Consider the following 20,461-nt stretch of genomic DNA (forward strand, 5'->3'; position numbering starts at 1 on the left):
GGACTGCGATGCGGCATTAATTGTTTAAACAGAGCTCAATTTTCTATTTTTGTACAGATGAGTTCACATTTAGGCTGTCCAAAGAGAGCTCCATGATCATGGAGCAGGCCAAACAGATCTCCAAAATAAAGTGCCGTTCAATCAAAGTTCATTTATGACAAATATGAAAATATAACACTACATGCTTATTGGTTAATATGTAAAGAACATTGACATGGCTTGGGGAATCACTCCTGTGTTGCAGTCAGAATTTTCTCAGGAGGTGCAGGGGGGTGCTATTAGAGCACAAGTTACACTGAACCTACACCAGAAGGAGCTCATGAATGAACATCATTATCATTCAATGAACATCATTCAAACAGTTAATGTTTAGAAAGCATACAAACTGAAAACAGAATAGAAAGTCGGTCCCGGCGGACATTATTTACCTAGAAAATACCATTTTGTTTTACATATTGCCCAGGCCTGGTTATCACATGCTATACCATTTCACCCAAAAAAGTAACCCAAAGTCAGAAAACATCTGAAACCTGACAAAGATGTTATGAAAGGGTGCTTTTGTCAGCATTCATGACAGAAGACACCTACTGGAATAATCTTTTCTAAGTGTTTATGCAGATCTATGTCTGTTTTCATGATGAGTAGGTGTAGTGTCATGTATTCCTATAAACACTGCTCAGTAAGGTGTTACTGAAAAATGTAAAACTGTGACTTTTTGGGTAAATACTGTATACATGTATAGCTTTGTATAAATCCATATTAATATATAAATATATAAAGCTGAATTTCTTCAAAGCAAAATAATGCATTGCCTTGCTTAATGGGATACTTATCTGTCAATGGGACAATAATCTTCAGTCACACTATAGTCATTGGGGGACTGCGGCTTGTATAAGTGTATGTATACACTTTAATATTTCAACATTGGGAGCTTCACAACTTCACAATAGAATCAATACACAGAGGCAAAATCGATATGTTTTTATTTAACTATGAATATTTCATGCTAGGGCCATTCCAGCCTAAACTCTGATTTTAATATGTTCTCGGTTGTGTTATACAGTATTCTGTAGTGCAGCATTGTGTCTTTTAGCCTCATGGACTTGGTCAGAAATGGTCAGAAGTCAATATTGTTCAAATGGTTTAACTCACAAGTGTTCTGTCACTACAGTACCCAGCATGCATTATGCAAGCACATCATACAGCCACTGGGAATCCCTGGGGTGTCAACCAGTCTGCTAGCCTAGCCACTGAGCTATAGGCTAATAAATACAACCAAGCAAGCATTAGCGTAACTCCTCCTTTGTCATTACACAAAATCACATAGAAAACAGTGACTCTATCCCTTTTCAGCACAAAACAGACGCTAGAGCGAAGTTTTTGACCTTCAGCCTGAAAAAAGAAGCGATGCGGAGGAAACCTTTTTAAATACCAAGCTACCTTGCTAATTTTAGAGTTTAGCTTGTTGTCCTGCTTATCTGATTATTCAATTTCTACATTGTAAGCATTTTTTTTCCTTCTGCCTTCAAGAGACATTATTTTTCCTAGAGTGGGCTACACCAAGAAAGATTAACCCCTAATTGGACATTCCAGGGCCTATCAGCAGGCCCAAAGCTTTATTACACTTTTGCATTGAAGTCCCTGTATTTACTGAATAATAAGCCTTTGTATGCACTAAGCCTGGGATTTTAAAGGGTAAATCTTACACTTAGACTAAATGAAGGTTTATTGTTCCAGGTGTAACAAGCTTTAAACCTAGAATGAAAATATTCAGGCTTACATTTAAACTGTCATTTTAAACCTGGACTAGTTTCACAATGCACTTAGATTAAGGTTAATCCTGTTGCTACATTATTATAACATCCAATTTAGATGCTTTACATTTACAGACACTTATACACTATATTGCCAAGTATTCGCTCGTCTGCCTTCACACATATATGAACTTGAGTGACATCCCATTCTTAATCCCTAGGATTTAATATCATGTTGGCCCACCCTTTGCAGCTATAACAGCTTCAACTCTTCTGGGAAGGCTTTTCACGCTGACCCCGCTTTGACATTTAACCTGGCCAACCACTGAGGTGTGTGTGTGTGTATATATATATATATATATATATATATATATATATATATATGTATATAATGTATGTACCTCAGAAAATTTGCTTGTAACTCACACACTCACTCGCTCACTGATGGTTATAGCAGGCTAAAGATTCTCCCCAGAATCAGGGAGCTATTAGCACTCAAGTAGCTTTGGTCTGCACCACTGAAATAAATGAAAACAAACATATATATTAAGTAAATTGTTGAAGATTTATATGGAGAGATATGGATTTTTTATTGTTTTTTTATTGGGAGACTTAATTGTAATACAGAGTTAAAACTACCTCCACCATGTGGAGGCTAAATTTTAGCCCAGCCAGCTCTCACTATGAGTGAGTTGTGTGCTTCTAAACACTGCAGTGTTAGAGCCATGAAGAGTGATTAAAATAAATTAGGTATGAACTGAGTGGTTTATGCAAACATGTCTAACCCCAGTCTAGAACCTTGGTCACACCACCAGTTTCACAGACTTATCTCTTTTCTGTTTTTGTCTTTCCTTCCTATGATTGCACTTGAAAAAATGGTTCTTCAAAGGTTCTTGAGTGAAAACAATGGTTCTGTTTAGATCTACTTTCATGCTTAAGTGATTCTTCACATGGTATAATGGCTCATTGTTTTGATGGAGAATGTGTTGTAAATGGTTCAGTGTAAAACCTTTTTTTGAAAATGGTTCTATGTCAAGCTTGTAATAATAGAACTCCACAAACCATTTTCAAAGTACAACACATTCAGAAGAGCCATTTCACCATGCAAAGAACCATTCAAGTATGAAATGGTTCTATATAGAACTCATGGTTCTAAATGGAACCACTGTCTTTCCTAAAGAACTCTTGACCCCTTAAGTTGTACATAAAGTATCCATGTTACATTTTGCCCTATGTTAGCTTGTGCTCTGCATTGGAAAAGCCCACAAAGTTCTCAAAGTTTCACGTAAAAGTTCAAGAATTAATAATCACATTGTTAATTATGTGAATCAGTCTCTGTGGGAGTGACTTAAATGCTACAGCTGTTCATTTAAGACTGTGATCCATCGATAGAAGGACCTTCTCCAAATACCACTGAACTACAATAATGATACTACACTTCACTGGCTGAAACAGAAAGTCAATTTCTCTTTTCCACAATGAAACAAAATGCCAACCATTATCACTCTCAATTTTTTCAAAAACTACTGTGCCTGGAAAAAAATGGTCTTAAAGGGTCTACTCCTGCCAAATCGGAACACCATCGCTACATCTGTCAATACTACAGCACAGTGGTCTACTGAGTGAGATTTTCTGGTTTAAATGCAAGGAAAACCCCTTTCTGATCCAGTACAAACCCAGTTTCAGAAAAGCTGGCACAGGATGTGAAATGCAAATAAAGAAAGAAGCCATTTGTAAATCCACTTTAACTTGTATTTAAATTAAAGCAGTACAAAGACAAGATATGTAATGTTTTACCTTATCAAGGGGCAACTTAAGACTAGGAATTTTTAAAGGTGACACAATCATGCTTGGGTATAAAAAGAGGTTCCAGGAAAGGACTATATTCCCTTATTAGCAAGGATGGGATGAGGCTCACCACAAGAAATATTTCAGCTATTTAAGAACAACATTCCAAAGTGCATTTGCCAGGATTTTAGATATTTCATCCTCTACAGCACATAACATTATCAAAATTTCCCGTGACCTCTGACGGCACTGCATTAAAACCAGCACGCTTCTCTGACAGATATCCCCATATGGACTTGGGAATATTTTAACAAACCATAGCCACTAAACACTGTTTGTCGACACCAGGTATGACTGTACTATGGACAATGAAAGCCATACCTGAAAAATGTTCAAACGCCGCCGACTTCTGTGGGCTCAATCTCATCTGCAACACTGCCCCAAGTCAGTACAAACATATTGATGCTTCTTAATCTGCCACTCCAATGGGCGAGTTTGGATTTGGCAAACGCTAGGAGAACATTACCTGCATAACTGCATTGTGCCAATTGTAAAGTTTGGTGGAGGAGGGATAATGCTATGGGGTTGTTTTCACAGATTGATCCAGGCCCCTTAGTTCCAGTGAAGGGAAATCGTAATGCTTCAGCAAACCAAAATATTTTGGACAACTGAATGCTTTCAACTTTGTGGGAACAAATCTTGAAGAAAGTTTCCCAGAAGAGTAGAAAGTGTTATAGCTGCAAAGGGGTACCAACTCCATATTAGTGCCTATAGATTTAGAATGGGATATCATAAAAGCTCCTGTAGGTGTAATGTGTAGGTGTCCCAATACCTTTATCCATATAGTGTATATACCATTTGGTAATATATACATCATTTTAAATATTGTAGTAAGAGCACATTAGATTCTTGAAATCTACGAAACTTCTTGTATGTGTAACATACTTGGTGGAATAAAGTGATTCTGATTGATAGGTAGTGATAGATTAATAGTGATTTAGATTATGTTGATATATTAATTTATTAACTGTAATTTTATCGGTATGTCTTGCCTGGTGTTTCCTGCCTTCCACCCATTGACCACTGGGATAGGCTCCAGCACCCTCCCATGATCCAAAAGGATAAGTGGCTTAGATAATGTGTGTGTGCAATTCTAATTTTACACCAGAATGCCGCTTTAATGCATTTTGATAAGAGTGGGAAATTTAATGCAATACAGTAAATCAATTCTGTGCCTATAAGTGAATTTACATCTTCGGCATGCTCTTACTGTATGTCATGAATGAAAAGTGACAGATAAGGAGACTGCATTCTGAGTTGAGGCATTATATATTTATGTGATAAGGAATTCGAGATGCTGTGCAGATAAAAAAAGGACAGAGAACAAAAACAATACAAATGTGAGTTTTGCTTGAGTGCAAAAATATGGGAATAACTTGGCATTACTAAAATGACCTCTCCACTATAAGCACAGTAAGTGGACAAGCAATCACAGATATGTATTGTTTCATTTGGACAGCTCATTTCCAAATAAGCATAAACAACATGTGCACGTTTGTGATTTTTAAAGGACGCAGTTTCTTCTTATTCCAATTAATGCCTTTCTAGAGCACTTCTCGCACCTATTTTATACGCTGTGCATTGGAACAACACGCATATCCCACATGCCAAGAAGGAAGTGTGCAAGAGTTTAATTCCTCATTGGAGCGGAGCCACAGACAGACAAATAACAATGGGGTACCTCGCAACCACTGACGTCCAGGTGCAGGTCAGTGATGTGAGGGTTGGAGGACAGTCCGAGAAAGAGAGCCCTGAGGAGACAAGAGAAAGACAGGTGAGAAGGCGGTCATTACAGAGGATCCCCCAGCATTTCAAAGCACCTCTTAAGTTCCAGTGTTGTCTAGTCTCAGAACTGTCACAGCTGATCTCCATTAAAAATCAAATCAGGCAGCTTCCTTTCAGGCAGTGTGAAAGTGTTACACAGGTCTTAAGGGATTAGAGGGAAAGAAGCTTAGAGATTATTCAAGTGTTCTGCGAAGAACCGGCGCTGTGGACTGCAAACCGAGTGGTGCTCAGCTGAGTGTGACCGGCTGGTGTTTGCTAGATAGACACTATGACCCCCACGACACCTTTCACAAAGCCTTCTTTCCAAAGTGCTCGATGCTGAAAGCTAGTCCAGTGGCCTACATGGCAGTGATGGCAGTGAAAGGAATCCTTCATTCAAAAAGACTGTTATGTAATTTTAATTTTGTCCACATCTTTATTAGCTCAGTTAGCACTTCTGACCATTATAACTAAAGCAAAGGGCCAAGCGACTGATTTAAGATCACCAAGTACATAATGCTAACTTTGACTGCCTATTGTCTCTCATTCCTTAGCAAAGTTAGCAACTGAGCTTGAAATAGACATTACATGTGATATTGCGAGCCAAGAGATTGAACATTTTAGTTAGAAATGCTAGCGTTTGTACCTGAGAACAAAAATATGAGCAACATATAGCATGATTCAGCTACCTAAAGCTAATTTTGTCCACATCTTTATTAGCCAGGTTAGCAGCTTTGACCATCACGACTAAAGCACAGGTCCAAGTGTCTGATTTAAGATCACCTAGCATAATATAAGTACATAATGCTAACTTTGACTGCCTATCGTCTCTCATTCCTTAGCAAAGTTAGCAATTTTGCTTGAAATAGACATTACATGTGATATTGAGGGCCAAAAGATTGAACATTTTAGTTAAAAAACGTTAACATGGGTAACTGACCACAAAAATATGAGGAACATATACCATGATTCAGCTACCTAATGCTATATTTGAGCTTTTAAAACAGCTTTATTAGCACGGTTAGCAGTACTGGACCATCATGAATGAAGAACAAGGCCAAGCGTCTGATTTAAAACCACCTAGCATGATACAACTACATACTGCTAACTTTGACTGACTTTTCCTTCTCATTCCTTAGGAAGGTTAGCAATTTTGCTTGAAATAAGCATTACAGTTCATATTGAGGGCAAAGATATTGAACATTTCAGTTAGAAATGCTAGCGTTTGTACCTGAGAGCAAAAATATGAGCAACATATAGCATGATTCAGCTACCTAATGCTAATTTTGGCCACATCTTTATTAGCCTGGTTAGCAGTTTTGGACCATCACAACTAAAGCACAGGTTCAAGCGACTGGTTTAAGAACACCTCGCATGACATAAGTTCATAATGCTAATTTTGACTGCCTGTTCTCTCTCATTCCTTAGCAAGGTTAGCAATTTTGCTTGAAATAGGCATTACAGTTGATACTGAGGGCCAAGAGATGGAACATTTTAGGTAAAAACACTAGCGTGGTTAGCGTGGCTACCTGAGGGCAATAATATGGATAATATAGCAAGATATAAGTGCACAATGCTAACTTTGATGACCTGGTCACATTCTTTCCTTGACAAAGTTAGCATTTTTGTTTAATACAGGCATTAAACGTGACGCTGTCAAGAGACAGAAAACACATTTGCTAAAAATGCTCATGTGGGTAACTGAGTGCAAAAAAATAAAACAGCAGCATAATTCAGCTTCCTAATGCTAATTTTGAGCACCTTGTTCGAGAGGACCGAGGGCCAAAAGACTGATTTAACATCAATGGACTGTAATAATATGGAGAACTATTAGCAGAACTTCGTTGCTAACAGCTAACGCTAACAGTGCTAACTCTAACCATCTTCTCAATTTCATTCAAAAATGCTAGCATGGGTAACTCACTGCAAAAGTAGGAAGAACATATAACCTTATTAACCTACCTAATGCTTATTTTGACCACTACCTTAATTGCATATTTAGCATTTTTGGATAAAGTACGTCTTATCTTTGACAATGACTGGCACTGAATGTGAAGCATAGGGCCAAAAGTTTGACTTAAGATGCTAGTGTGGCTAACTGAGTGCGTCAGTGTTGAGATTACCTTTGACCACCTGTTCACGTTCATTCCTTATTAGCAAAGTTAGCATTTATGCTTCAAATAGGCATTAAAAGTGGCATTGAGACACTGAGATGGAGAGATGGAGTCAGCATTTTTGTTCATGCTAGTGTGGGTAACTGAGTACAATAACATGGAAACTACAAATCATTACTAACTACTAATGTAACTACTCTATTTGTTAGCATTTTTGATTAAAGTAAACCCTTCACTGCTCAAAAAGCAAGCAAAGACCAGCATTGCCCCAAACAGTTTTTTTTATGATCATTTTTATCTGTCTCATCGGGTTTTAAATGCATTTTAAATATGAAGTTTAATCGCTCATTTATTGACTGAATCTGGTGCAAAGGACCAAAGGACTGACCCAAAAACTTCCTTTGCAAATGCTAGTGCTCTCATTCCTGATTTGGTTTGGTTTAGCATTTTTGGTTTAGTCTCATGTCGTCATGCCAGGCTCAGATAAGAACTGAACGTGGAAGAGTCCGACCCAAGATTTTAAAAAGAAGTTGCAAGTTATATCAGGTAGTGTACAGTTATATCAGCGTCACAGAGCAGGATTTATTTATATATTGCTAACTTTGACTATCGCTCACTAGCACAGTTAGTATTTTTGGTTGAAGTTCTCTTTTATGTCTATGATGCAGATAAAATGTTGCATCAAGAGCCAAAACTCAATCTAAAAACGAACGTGTTGGTCGTGTGTAATGATTTTTAGCATCAGTCGCTAAATGCTAATTAAGACCTCTTGCTTGCTCTCATTTATTATTAGCAAAACTAGCCTTTTCAGTAGACGTATTGTGTTAGTCATGCCTGGACACTGAACAAGGAGCTGAGGGCCCAAAAATGACCTAATAATACAGGGATTATTTAGCATAATTCAATAAGCCAATAAAAACATAACGCTAACTTGGACTGCCTGTTTCCTCCAATTCCTCAATAGCAAGGCTAGCATTTTTCACTGAGGTATTGTTAGTGATGCAGATAGGCATTGCATGTGGTATTGAGAGCTAAGCAGATTGAGCCTGAGCTCCATATAAAATGTGTCTTACTGAATGCAAAAATATGAGAATCACCTAGAATGATTCAGTTACATAATGCTAATTTTGGCCTCATTCTTGCTCTCACTGCTTATGAACAAGGTTAGCCTTTTTGGTTAAAAACTCCCTTCTATCTTGCAATGCCTGGCTCCAATAGTCATTGAATGTAGTGCAGAAGGCCAAGAGACTGACCCAAAGCTTCATTTAAATGCCAAATGAGTGTAACATTCTGTGGATTACTTGGCATGATTCACTTACGTAATGCTAACTTTGATCACCCGTTTGCTCTGATTCTTTATTAGCAAGGTCGTTTTGGTTGAGGCATTTATGTCTGTGATTCAGACAGGCACTGAATGTGGCATTAAAGGCTAAAAGACTAAGTCATCTCTCAAAATAAAAATATTGAGTGTAGGTAAGGTGCAAAAATATGGGAATCATCTAGAATGATTCAGTTACATAATGCTAATCACAACTTTCATGCTTGCTCTCATTCCTTTTTAGCGCGGTTAGCCGTTTGGTTAAAGTTTTCTCATTTGTATACCGTGCCTGGCTCAGATAGCCACTGAATGTTGAGCAGAAGACCAAGAGACTAAACCAAAGCTTCATTTTAAATGCTAGTGTGGGAAATGAATGCAATAATATGGGAATCATGTGGCATGATTCAATTACATAATGCTTAATATGATCGCCTGTTGGTTTATGCTGATGTGGTGCTGGTTTAGCTGGTCACCCCACATGGTCATTCTGGTTAACCAGGATACCAGCATCCCAAAAACAACATATAACTGTTGTCGGGAGAAAACCGTGTATCTCCATTTATTATTCAGGTTTTGACATCAACATCAACGGACCTGTTGCCCTTTACACTGTGTGTAAATTTCATGATGAATGGACTAAAAGAAATGACCCAAAATGACTTGGAATGAATTCTGGTTCCATTGACTTACATTAAAAGTAAAGTAGGTTTTCTTCTACAACAGTGATATGCTGGTTTTGCTAGGGATCAGCATGTTAGCTGCCATCGCTGTGGGTAATATGCCAAAAGATGGGAATCATCATCATGATTCAGTTATTTAAGTCTATTTATGATCTTCTGCTTGCTCTCATTCCTTATTAACAAGATTAGCCTTTTCAGTTAAAGTATTCTGTTTGATTTGGTCGTGACTGGCTCAGATAGACACCGAATGTGGAGCAGAAGGCCAAAAGACTGACCCAAGCTATATTTAAAAGGGCTAAAGAGACTGAACCAAAGCTCCATTTAAAATGCTGCTGCGGCTAACTGATTGCAATAATATAGGGATCACCTAGCGTTACATAATGGCAGTGGTGGACTATAACTAAGTAAATGTAATTTGTTAATGTACTTAAGTAGTTTTTTTTCATGTATCTATACTTTACTGAAGTTTTTCCATTTTGGGTGACTTTTCACTTTCACTCCACTACATTTCAAAGTCTAATATCTTACTTTTTACTCTACATTTTGCGAAATCTGCCTTTCCTTTTAGTTTATGTGTGTATAAAAACATAATGTCTAAATGAAAGAAGTGCGAATCAAGGACACTCTATTAAAAGACTGGTTTACCAAGAGAGACACTGGAGTATTTTCACCTAAAATGAGTTGATTAAACAAGAGTCTTCTTACAAAAATGATAACAGGACATTAGAGTTATAATTAATCTTTTAGTGCTTTTGCTTTTGATACTTTACATTTGAAGGCAAATACTTTTGTGCTTTTACTCAAGTGAAGGTCTAAAGGGAGGAACTTCTACTTTTACTGGAGTAACATTTTACCTTGGGTATCTCGACTTTAACTCAAATACATGATTTGTGTACTTCGTCCACCACTGCGTAATGGCAACTTTAACCATCTGTTCACACCATAGATGTACATACCTAGATGCTGCGTTGGGTCCGGCCAGGCACGCCAACAGCGCCACCATTTTGGGGCGGTCAACATTGCTGTTGGACTGCATTCAGTACCAATACAGTGGGGCAGTTTGAGAAAGATACTGTCCAAAGTGATACTATTTCAAGTATACTGCACTCAGAAAGCACGATAGGATTATATAACGGAGGGAACACTGAGATCCGTATTGTTTATGTGTAGATATAGCCGTGTGGTTGGTGATGCACAAAGAACCTGTTGATGCGATTTTATTTTAAGCTTATTTAATAGTCTATTCAGGGGATCTTAACTTGATGTGGTAGTTATTATTTACAATGATGGTTAATGCTTTATAGCTAGTTATAGTATATAGTAGTTATGGCATTCCTTAATCTGTGTAGATATTCATAATAGAGTAATATTAGCACCCTCTTACACAAAGCTGAAGTCAGCTTCTTATTCGCCAGCTTCTTGTTCAAATATTTCCCATTCCATCTGAAATGGTGCCGCTTTAGGCACCAGAAAGTGACTGCTGCACAGTTTAAGGTGGAACGGGAAAGCTCAAACAAGAAGCTGGCGAATAGCAAGCCAACTTTACCTTATGTTTTGAGTGTATTAAGATTAGAAGTGATTCACACATGAATGGATTTGCTGATATGTCTGATTGTGTTTCTCACGCTAAACTTGGTTTTTAACATCAGGTACAGACTGAATACTTTCCTGCTGGTCTGGAGGGCTAATTAGCTCAATCAGTTATTAAAGAAATAAAAGCTACCAAGAGCAGTCCGTGAAGCCTAGATTAATCTGTGTCTTAGGGTTATAACAAAACAAATTTGGTGAAAATCAGTTGAGCATTCAGAAGGTTGTGGCCGATTTAATCCTGAGACTCATTGTCTCTCAATACAAGTGAATTCGTTCACAAGCGGATCTTGACCTCTCCAACATGGCGGATGCGCCGACGTATTGCCTCAGGTAGAGAACAATAGGCAACGTGGCATTTAGGTATGTATATCTATGATTCACACGCATTCCTTATTAGCACTGTAAGCATTTTTGGTTGAGTTATTCTCTTATGTCTATGATGAAGACAGGCAGTGAATGTGGCATTGAGAGTCAACTGAGCCAAGTACTAGTATGGCTAACTTTGTGCAACAATATGAGAAACACTTATATTGCCAATTTTTTGCCTCAGTCTTGCTCTCATTCCTCGGAAAGCTCAAAATACTGCCGATAGTGTTGGCTCACCTGAGTACATCCGGCGGCATCTTCATGGAGGACAAGTTGAGGTGGGTGAGACTGAACGCCGAGCTGAAGAACTGACGGAAGGTGGGGAGAGTTTCTCTCACTTTCCTGATGGAGAGAGACAGGTAGACAGAGGGAAAGGAGAAAGAAAAGGAGAGGGAAAAAGAGAGACACAAAGGGAAAGAGACGGCAGAAGAGGAAGAAAGTCACCAAAAGCCTTTCATCCTTATCTAATAACACTGATTACTGCTTCCCTCTGAGATGCATTGAAGTTCAAAGGCCTTTCATGTTATCTTAATGCATCTGAGAAAAAAAAAAAAAAGAGGCAAAACATATTCCATAATGTATGACCACTATAGCGAGAAAAAGACCCAAGCACCGGCTGGCAGATAACAGTTTAAATAATACAAATGGAAAAAAAAGATAATTCTCTGGCTTGCAAGAAAATGAGTCCATTTGTAGCTTTTACTTAATGAAAAAAACATTTTTAATATACAATTTGACTGCCCTATGGATAATTTGGAAAATGTAGTTTGAAAAAAATCTGTCCACACCAGCGACAGTTTTGAAAATCTCACATCACTCTGCTCAAGACGAACATTGTGAGCATGCATATTGTGCAAAATATAGAGATTTTCAATAGCAGTGCTGCTTGAGGGTTTAGACGCTGTGTCCACTCGCTGTCCACTCTATTAGATCTACCTTGTTCTATCTTGTAGATGTAACGTCAGAGAGTTGCTGCACAGTTTGTGTTAGTCATTATGTAAGTCCTTTATCACTGGTCACAGGACGCTGCCTACAGGACGCTGCTGGCTGGATATTTTTGGTTGGTGGACTATTCTCAGTCCAGCAGTGGTACTGAGGTGTTAAAAGACTTCAGGATCACTGCTGAGCCTGATCCACTCTGACCAGCGCAACGCACAATAATACACCACACAGTGTTACTGCAGTGCTGAGAATGATCCACCGCCCAAATAGTACCTGCTCTGTGGTGGTCTTTTGGGGGTCCTGACACTTGAACAGGGTAAAAGGGGACTAAGAAAGTATGCAGAGAAACAGACGGACTACAGTCTGTAATTGTAGAACTAAATGGTAAATGTAACTGATAAAATGGACAGTTAGTGTAGAAACAAGGAATTTTCCTAATAAAGTGTTTCATTGCAGTGCATGCTGGGGATTGTAGTGCAGCAAACTGTGAAACTAATATGGCTAATATGGGCATATCTATGAAATGCTAAAACGTCTGAATTTTTGTAGATTCTCCAAAAAGCTGGACTATACTTCCCACATTGGGAGTCATGCAAATGTTGACAAGACACCAAGCAAACACACTCAATTTAACATGAGGATTTAGATCAGGATGAATTCCAATCTGACTGTTCAGAGGTTGAATTAGAAGCATTGGATACTGAATTCCAGTACTGTGTAAAGAGGCCCAAATCATGTTTTTCTGTTCACACATCCACACACATACAAAACAAATCTGTGTCACATATGAAGATCAGATTTGGGCAACTTTAACCTGGGATGTGTCCAAAGTTTTAAAAGAAGCAGTCCCCCTACTACCTAGCTGTTCCATAAAATACTCTATAAACATGACTTTACACATAAACTCAGCCGTCGTCTTTGAAATTTGTCTTGCTTTCTTGATGTTTTATGAAACGTAATAATCAGCCCAACTTCTTAATGACATTGGGCCTCATTCACCAACCGTTCTTAAGAAGAAACCTCTTCATAAAACCTACGTAAGTTGGTTTGAGTCTGGCATTCACCAGAGTTTTGGGATTTGTTCTTAGGTAAGTATAGAATCTAAAACACTCAAGAGCACAAAGGTGCAAACAGTTCTGAACATGTCATGATCTGACAAACTTTTTCTTAGGACCTTTCTCAAGATCACGTTTAAGAAAAAACTTAGGAAGATATTAATGAACGATGCCCATTCTTTTCACCTCTTGGATCTACACCTAGAGTCCTAATTTTCTTTTTTTTTTCACAAATCTGCTCTCATTTGATTGAATTACTGGTGTTCTTTCAGATCTGACTTTGGCTAATGGTCATCAAGTCACAGAGCTTTAGAATCATTGATATATTTTCAATGTTTGCAATTAAGTTGACATACCATTAAAAAACAACTAGCGCAGTAGATGTCACTAATGGTGTAATGAAAAGGTACACAAATTAAGTTGTAAACATGTTATCAATCTCTGAACTGCCAAGTACAACTCAGCTGTCAGTTGTAAATATGAAAATGCCCAGCAAAGCCTTTTCAAAAAGCTCAGTTTTAGTGACTAAAAAAACATTTTTGTGTGCACGGGGCATGGGCCTTAGTTTGGAAAAAATGTTGGGACAGTTTGTGGAATGCAAATTAAAACAGAAAGCATGCTTAGATATAAAAGCAACATCCAGGAAAGGTTTTATCTTTTATGAGCAAAGATGGGTTAAGGTTCACCATTATGCCACAGTTCAAAAACAATGTTATTCCTTGAGACATCTGTCAATAACATTCGTTGCTGTTGCAAGTTAGGACTGTACTATGTTCCGAGGAAGCCCTATATCCAGAAATGACATATCTGGGTTTGAACACATCCAAAATAGACTGATGCACAGTGGAAATATATATTGTACTGTATTGTCAGTCAACCTTTCAGACTGTTCAAGGGTGTCGTGTTCTCCAGGCCAGAGAGGTAAAGGACCACCAGAATGTTACCAGTGTAAAGTTCAAAAGTCAGGGACTGTCACTAGTACAGGCTTGTATTAGTGCAAATCTTGCAAATATGTGAAAACTAAAAGGTAAATATACATTTTAGAGCAACATATGCTGCCTTCTAGATGACGTCATTTTCAGGGACCTCCACCTTTATTTAAGACCAAGCCACATTCTGCACAGGTTACAACAGCATGGCCGTGTAATCACGTACTAGACCTGCCTTACAAATGTGACAGAATGACAATGGGATTTTGCAGGTGACTTGCATAACAGAAGCACAAAATTATGCTTTCAAAAAGGGATCAATTGGTGCCTTCAATAAGTCTTGTTAAAAGGAAAAGTGATGTAACACAGCGGTAAAAGACAAAATACATAAAATTTATATTTAAATATATTTTTGCTGTTTTCAATCTAATAGAGTTTCAATATCGTAGCATTTATGAATCGCTACTTTCCACTTTTATTACTGCCCCAACTTTTGCAAGCGCAAAAAGGAGACAGTAGAGACCATGTTCATGTTAGAGCAGAACAGAATGGAACAAGATAATATTTTCATGCTTTACAAGATTATGCACAATGTTTTGCATGGAATGACACTGCGCTAAAAGCCAGAGAGCGCATGCGTGAGTCTGGGGCTGACGCGCTAACGAGCGCTGAGTAGAGACGGAAAATGCTCTCCTTCAATATTCATGAGCGTTCTGTCTTATCAGCTGGAACAGCTTTACCCTACTGCATCTCATAACTCCAAACACATTACGCACACACAAGCACATGCACACATAAGCATTAGGACAAAACCGGCTGACAGCATGTGTGTGTGTGTGCATGACATTTGAGACTGCTTGTGAATGTTTTTGGTTCTGTCTCTGCATTTGGGTGTGTGGGAGTTTGAGTGGGTGGATGTGAGATAGAGGAACCGGGTCTGGCCGAGATGGAGAGGGTACAGCGGGAGTTCAATATAAATGTACCCAATGATTTCCAAATTCATCTCCCCCTGCAAATTCAAAAGCCATTAGCAGCAAAGTGTTTTTCACACTGTGTTTCAGAACGAGGAGAGAGAGGAAGACAAGAGAGAGAGGGACAGGGAGAGAGAGGGGGAGAGAGAGAGATCGAGCGACTTGGGAAATGAGCAGTAAGTCCTGCTAAAATGAGACTCATTTTTCATAGAATTTCTCATAATGCAGTTACAGGCTGGGGGACGCTATTGCAGCGGCGTCTTCTAGGAGAAGTTATGGGGCGGCAGATATATATCACTGTGTTTTTTGCATTGCTGCCGCCTGCAGCTCTCTCCGCCTTCCGCACAAACACTGGCTTCTATTACTACCTTTATGAGGGCTTCGTGTAATATTGTACAGATTTTAAATATGCCGTGTGCTGAGGCAAGGCGAGGCAGGGAGTGGGGGTGGCAGGAGACACACTATAAATCAATTATTACAACTATTACAAATACATACATTTTTCATTTACAAGACTATGTAGGCACATTACATGGCCAAAAGTATGTGGACAACGGACTCTCACACCCGTACGAGTTTGTTGGATATCCCATTCCAAAACCATAGACATTAATTTGTGAAATCAGGCACTGTAGATGGACAAGAAGACCTGGCTCTCAAGTGACACTCCAATTAATCCAAAAGGTGTTCAGTGGAATGAAGTCAGGTCTTTGTGCAGGCCAGTGAAGTTCCTCCACACCAAACTAGTCAAACTATGTCTTTATAGGCCTCATGTTTTGCACAGGGGCACAGTCATGCTGGAACAGGAGAGGGCCTTCCCCAAAGTGTGCCACAAAGTTGAAAGCATATAACTGTCTAAAATGTCCTTGGAAGCTGTAGCATTAACATTACCCTTCACTGAAACTAAGATGCCCAAACACTGAAAAACAGCACCAGACCAGTATCCCACCTCCACCAAACTTTACTGTTGGCACTATGCATTCCAATATGTATCCAACGAACCCAGCTTCATCCATCAGACTGCCAGATAGAACATGTTTGCACTGCACCAGAGTCCAGTGGTGGCACACTTTATACCACTCCAGCCATCACTTGGCATTGTGCATAGTGATTTTATTCTCCTCATGCACAGTTCCATATGTTGCTTCCAGAGGCATTCAGGAATGGGTTGTGACTTTTTATGCACTACATGCTTCAGTCATTGGTAACCCCTCTGTAAGTTTATGCAGTCTAGTCTTGGGCTGTTGTTGCTCATTGATGCTTCCATTTCACAATGATAGCACTTATAGTTGACAGGGGCAGATCTAACAGGACAGAAACTTCACAAACTGATTTGTGGCAATGATGGCATCCTATGACAGTGCCCTTGTTTAGAGTCACTGAGCTCATCAGTATAGCCCAGTTTACTGCCAGTGACTGTCTATGGAGATCGCATGGCTTTGTGCTTAATTTTATACAATTAAGAATGAGTGTGGCTGAAATGTCCCTCAATTAGGACTCAATTAGGAGAGGGCTCCACATACGTCTGGTCATATAATGTATGTGCAAGACTTTTATAGGCTTAATTTATTTATTTATAGGCTTAATTAATTTAGAGCAGTGGTCACCAAACCTTCTTCTGGTCCTGGTCTTGCATTTAATGTTCCCTTACCTAACAGTATGCATCTGATCCAGCCAAATCCCACACTTCTATAGATTTCACAAGCTTTATAAGGATATTTGGTCACTAGTGTGTTCTAACTTCAAGCAGTGGTTCAACCAAAAATCTAATTTGCACGATTTTCCCCTCATCCCAAATGTGGTCGATCAGTCAAGACATGTTTGGTGTCTGAACTTTGCTTCTTTAGTTTTGCCCTGAAGCTATGAGGCTTATGTAGCTAACAAATAATGAAAGCTTGAACTGGAGGCATCAAATGGTATTCATGCTTAGTGGTTAAAGAAACCAAAATGAAACTATTCCAACCCTTAACATCTGTTGCAGACATGCTTATTTGGATTAGTCGTCTCTAAAGTGAGATTTTCCAGTATAGAGATTAGTAAACATCCCTTCTGATGATGTATCTTTGAAAAACTACAATTGTTTTGAGGTGGATTTTTAGGGTGGGCTGTTATGAAACAGTTCTTTTCATTGCCTGTTACATGTAGAATAATATTTATCAGAGGAGGAGAACAACAAGCCAAAGCTAAACTAAGTTAGATGGCTATCTAGATATGTTACCCCAGTTTTCTCTATGTTTCTCTATGCCTGAAAGGGTATAATGCGTGTTTCTGGCATCCATTTTGTGCTGAATAAAGACAGAATAACCGTTTTCTTTACGATTAGGTTTGATGACTGTGATAAGAGTAAAACTAATGCTAGCTTGGTTGCCTTTATTATCAAACTACCCTATAGATGTGGCTAAGCTAGCAGTCAGGAATGGTTGACACCTTAAGGATTCCCAACGGCTGTGTGATGTATTTGCATAATGCATGCTGGGTACTGGCGTGAAAATGTAAAGAGTAACAAATTAAAGGGGAACTCCAACTATTTTTAAAAAACTCTGCATATTTAATAGTTAAGATGTAAAGAAAGTCATTTAGAGTAGTTTGGTGCAAAATGCTTAATTCTAGAGAAATTACTAAGTCAATTATTGTTCCCAGATTAAGGCCTCCGAAAGCTACATCAAAGAAAATTATTACATTAAATGGTTATGAATACTTTGATGTCTGAGACATTGTTTTACAGCAGCTTTGATATATGTTTTGGTATTTTAGTATTTTAATTAATATATTCTAATCTGTTCTTGGTGGAGGGATACATTAAGGGTAATTTAAGGCAAAATAGTCCCAAAAGGAGACAATTTTTTTCCCATCAGATTTACCACTATTTTACAATCACCAACATTATGTATAAAAACCTCAGAAGACATATGTAAGCTGGTGGTTTTGGATATTAAATAAAATGGCTACATTTGTAATGTAGACGTGGTGACCTCTGGTTCCTATCACCACCACTGTAAAGCAATCAGTCAGTGAGTTTTTTCTAGAAAATTCCCCTTTAAATGCTAGCTTTAGTCCAGTATGCCCCATTACGCAACTGCAAATCACTTGATTATGGCTGCTACCACTGCTTTATACATATGAAATACTTTTGCCCTAATTATTGCGATATATCCCTTCATTAGCCTCATAAATATAATGCAAAACACAGCACTGCCTACTTCTGACACCAGTTTAGCATGGGATAATTGTATTTTAGGAAGCACAGATTAGGTTTTCTACCAAACAATTAAACCAGCGGTGCTAGAGAGAATTATTGCCCAATCATTGCAACAGAGAACCTCCTATTAGCAGCTAATTACCACACTTGTCAACTGTTGGGACTGAGCCAACAAGCTAAGACACAAACACCACCTGTGCAAAAGTATGCAGAAGAGGATTTACTCGCACACAAAAGCTGCAACTAATCCCGGGTCAGCTTTGTTGCTGTTTGAAAAACACAGACTTAAGCTCACCTGTGAGAAAAGGAGTTCTTAGAGAGGTTCAAATAGGAGAGGTCAGCGCAGCAGCCCCGGAGGAGAGCCCCAAACAACTGCAGGACAGAGAACAGAGAACACCATCAATGCTTAAATGAGCTGATGGGTCGGTCAAGAAATCAAGGCCAATGTGTCATACAAGTTAAATTAAAGTCGATTTGAGAAAGAGGCCAAATTATTAGTGGCCAGTGACACTTACTGAGTCCACTGTGCAGTCAGTGCCTGATAGATCCAAATGCACCAAGCAGTTGGGCTGAGCCAAGAACAGATACAAGTTCTACAAATACAACAGAGGAGTCAGGCAGTTATAAAGGGTCTGTGTATAAGAGAGAGGTGGACAAAGCAAGGATGTGAAGTAGTGTCTGAATGTGAAGTAGCACTGTGCCATACATCAATCACCAATTGTGTTGTTTTCTGGGAGCATGTATTTCAACTATACTCCAAGTCATATTGCAATCGTGGCCCAAATTGATCAAAGTTTCTACAGTCAAACCACATTGCAAAATGAGCGGATGCATATTTTACCAACAGATTTGTTATTCATCAATAAAATTTGAGTGATTTATGGTTACTAACCAACTACTAACCAAACTAACCAAAACTGTTATCAATGTCATCCATGGATCTTTCTACCTAAGTAGTTCAAACTGCAGTCCTGCAGTGAAAACAACTCTTCAAAAAACAATGAAGTATTCAGACCTTAGATATTTACAAGGACTATGTTATAATCTATCAAACCCAATGGAATTAATTAAGATATATAAGCTACATATATCGCTGTTGTCAGAAGAAAACCTCATATCTCCAAAATAGTAACTTTACAGGAGAAGGAAAAAACCTACTTTACTTTTAATGTAAGTCAATGGAACCAGACGTTTTTCTAAGTAACTTCGAGTCATTTCTGTCAGTCCATTCATCAAGAAATTTACATGCAATACATATGACAAAGGGTCCTTTCAAATAATGTGAAAAACTGAAAAATGTCAAAAATGGAGATACGAGGTTTTGTTTAAACAGCAGCGATATACAAAAGCATCACGTAGAGGGTAATTTCTATTGAGAAGTGGCTGTTTCAAACCCTAACCTCTAGACTAAACCTCTCTTTTTTAATTTTTATAAAGTAAAATTTTAATGTCTTTTAAAGTGAAGCTGAAGGATTGAGTTTAAGTTTTAAATTAAGAAGTGTCAAAAACACTGTCCCGCGTTTTCATGTCACTACCGAAACAGTTTTAGTCCATAGGCGGAGACTTATTTTAGCCACACCCCTGCATCTTAGAGCAGGAAGTGAGGCTGCATCCCTGCCCCTCAAGGCCACATGGTAAGGAGTAAGATCCCATTGTTTTGAAGTTAATTTGTCTCAAAATCCATAAATCAGCATGTAACATTAGGAACTGTCACTACCAAAACACATATATTCTTAAATTATGGACACATTTTTATGTTTTAAAGAAAATATTATGATTGTGTGTACGTAACTTTTCAAAGCTGTGTTCACTAGCTGTGTATTGGCTAGGTGTTTTGGAGTTCTGCTTGAAATGAGCTAAAACAGTCACTACCGAAACAGTCACTGCTGAAACATTTGGTGAAGTTTTGTTAGTGCTATGATTGTTTTGTG

General features: G+C 38.4%; 1 protein-coding gene across 2 annotated transcripts in view; it reads right to left on the minus strand.

Moving 5' to 3' along the window:
- Window positions 1–20,461, minus strand: part of carmil3 (capping protein regulator and myosin 1 linker 3) — a 137,492-nt gene that overhangs the window by 51,807 nt on the left and 65,224 nt on the right. For both annotated transcript variants that reach the window (XM_037534266.1, XM_037534274.1), the window contains 4 exons: window positions 19,046–19,123; window positions 18,826–18,902; window positions 11,672–11,776; window positions 5,284–5,353 (listed from right to left, as the gene is read on the minus strand). In XM_037534266.1, coding sequence (XP_037390163.1) covers window positions 5,284–5,353; window positions 11,672–11,776; window positions 18,826–18,902; window positions 19,046–19,123 — 330 coding nt within the window. The remainder of the gene's footprint in view (window positions 1–5,283; window positions 5,354–11,671; window positions 11,777–18,825; window positions 18,903–19,045; window positions 19,124–20,461) is intronic.

Source organism: Pygocentrus nattereri, chromosome 2, assembly GCF_015220715.1.
Source record: "Pygocentrus nattereri isolate fPygNat1 chromosome 2, fPygNat1.pri, whole genome shotgun sequence".
Taxonomy (NCBI): Eukaryota; Metazoa; Chordata; class Actinopteri; order Characiformes; family Serrasalmidae; genus Pygocentrus; species Pygocentrus nattereri.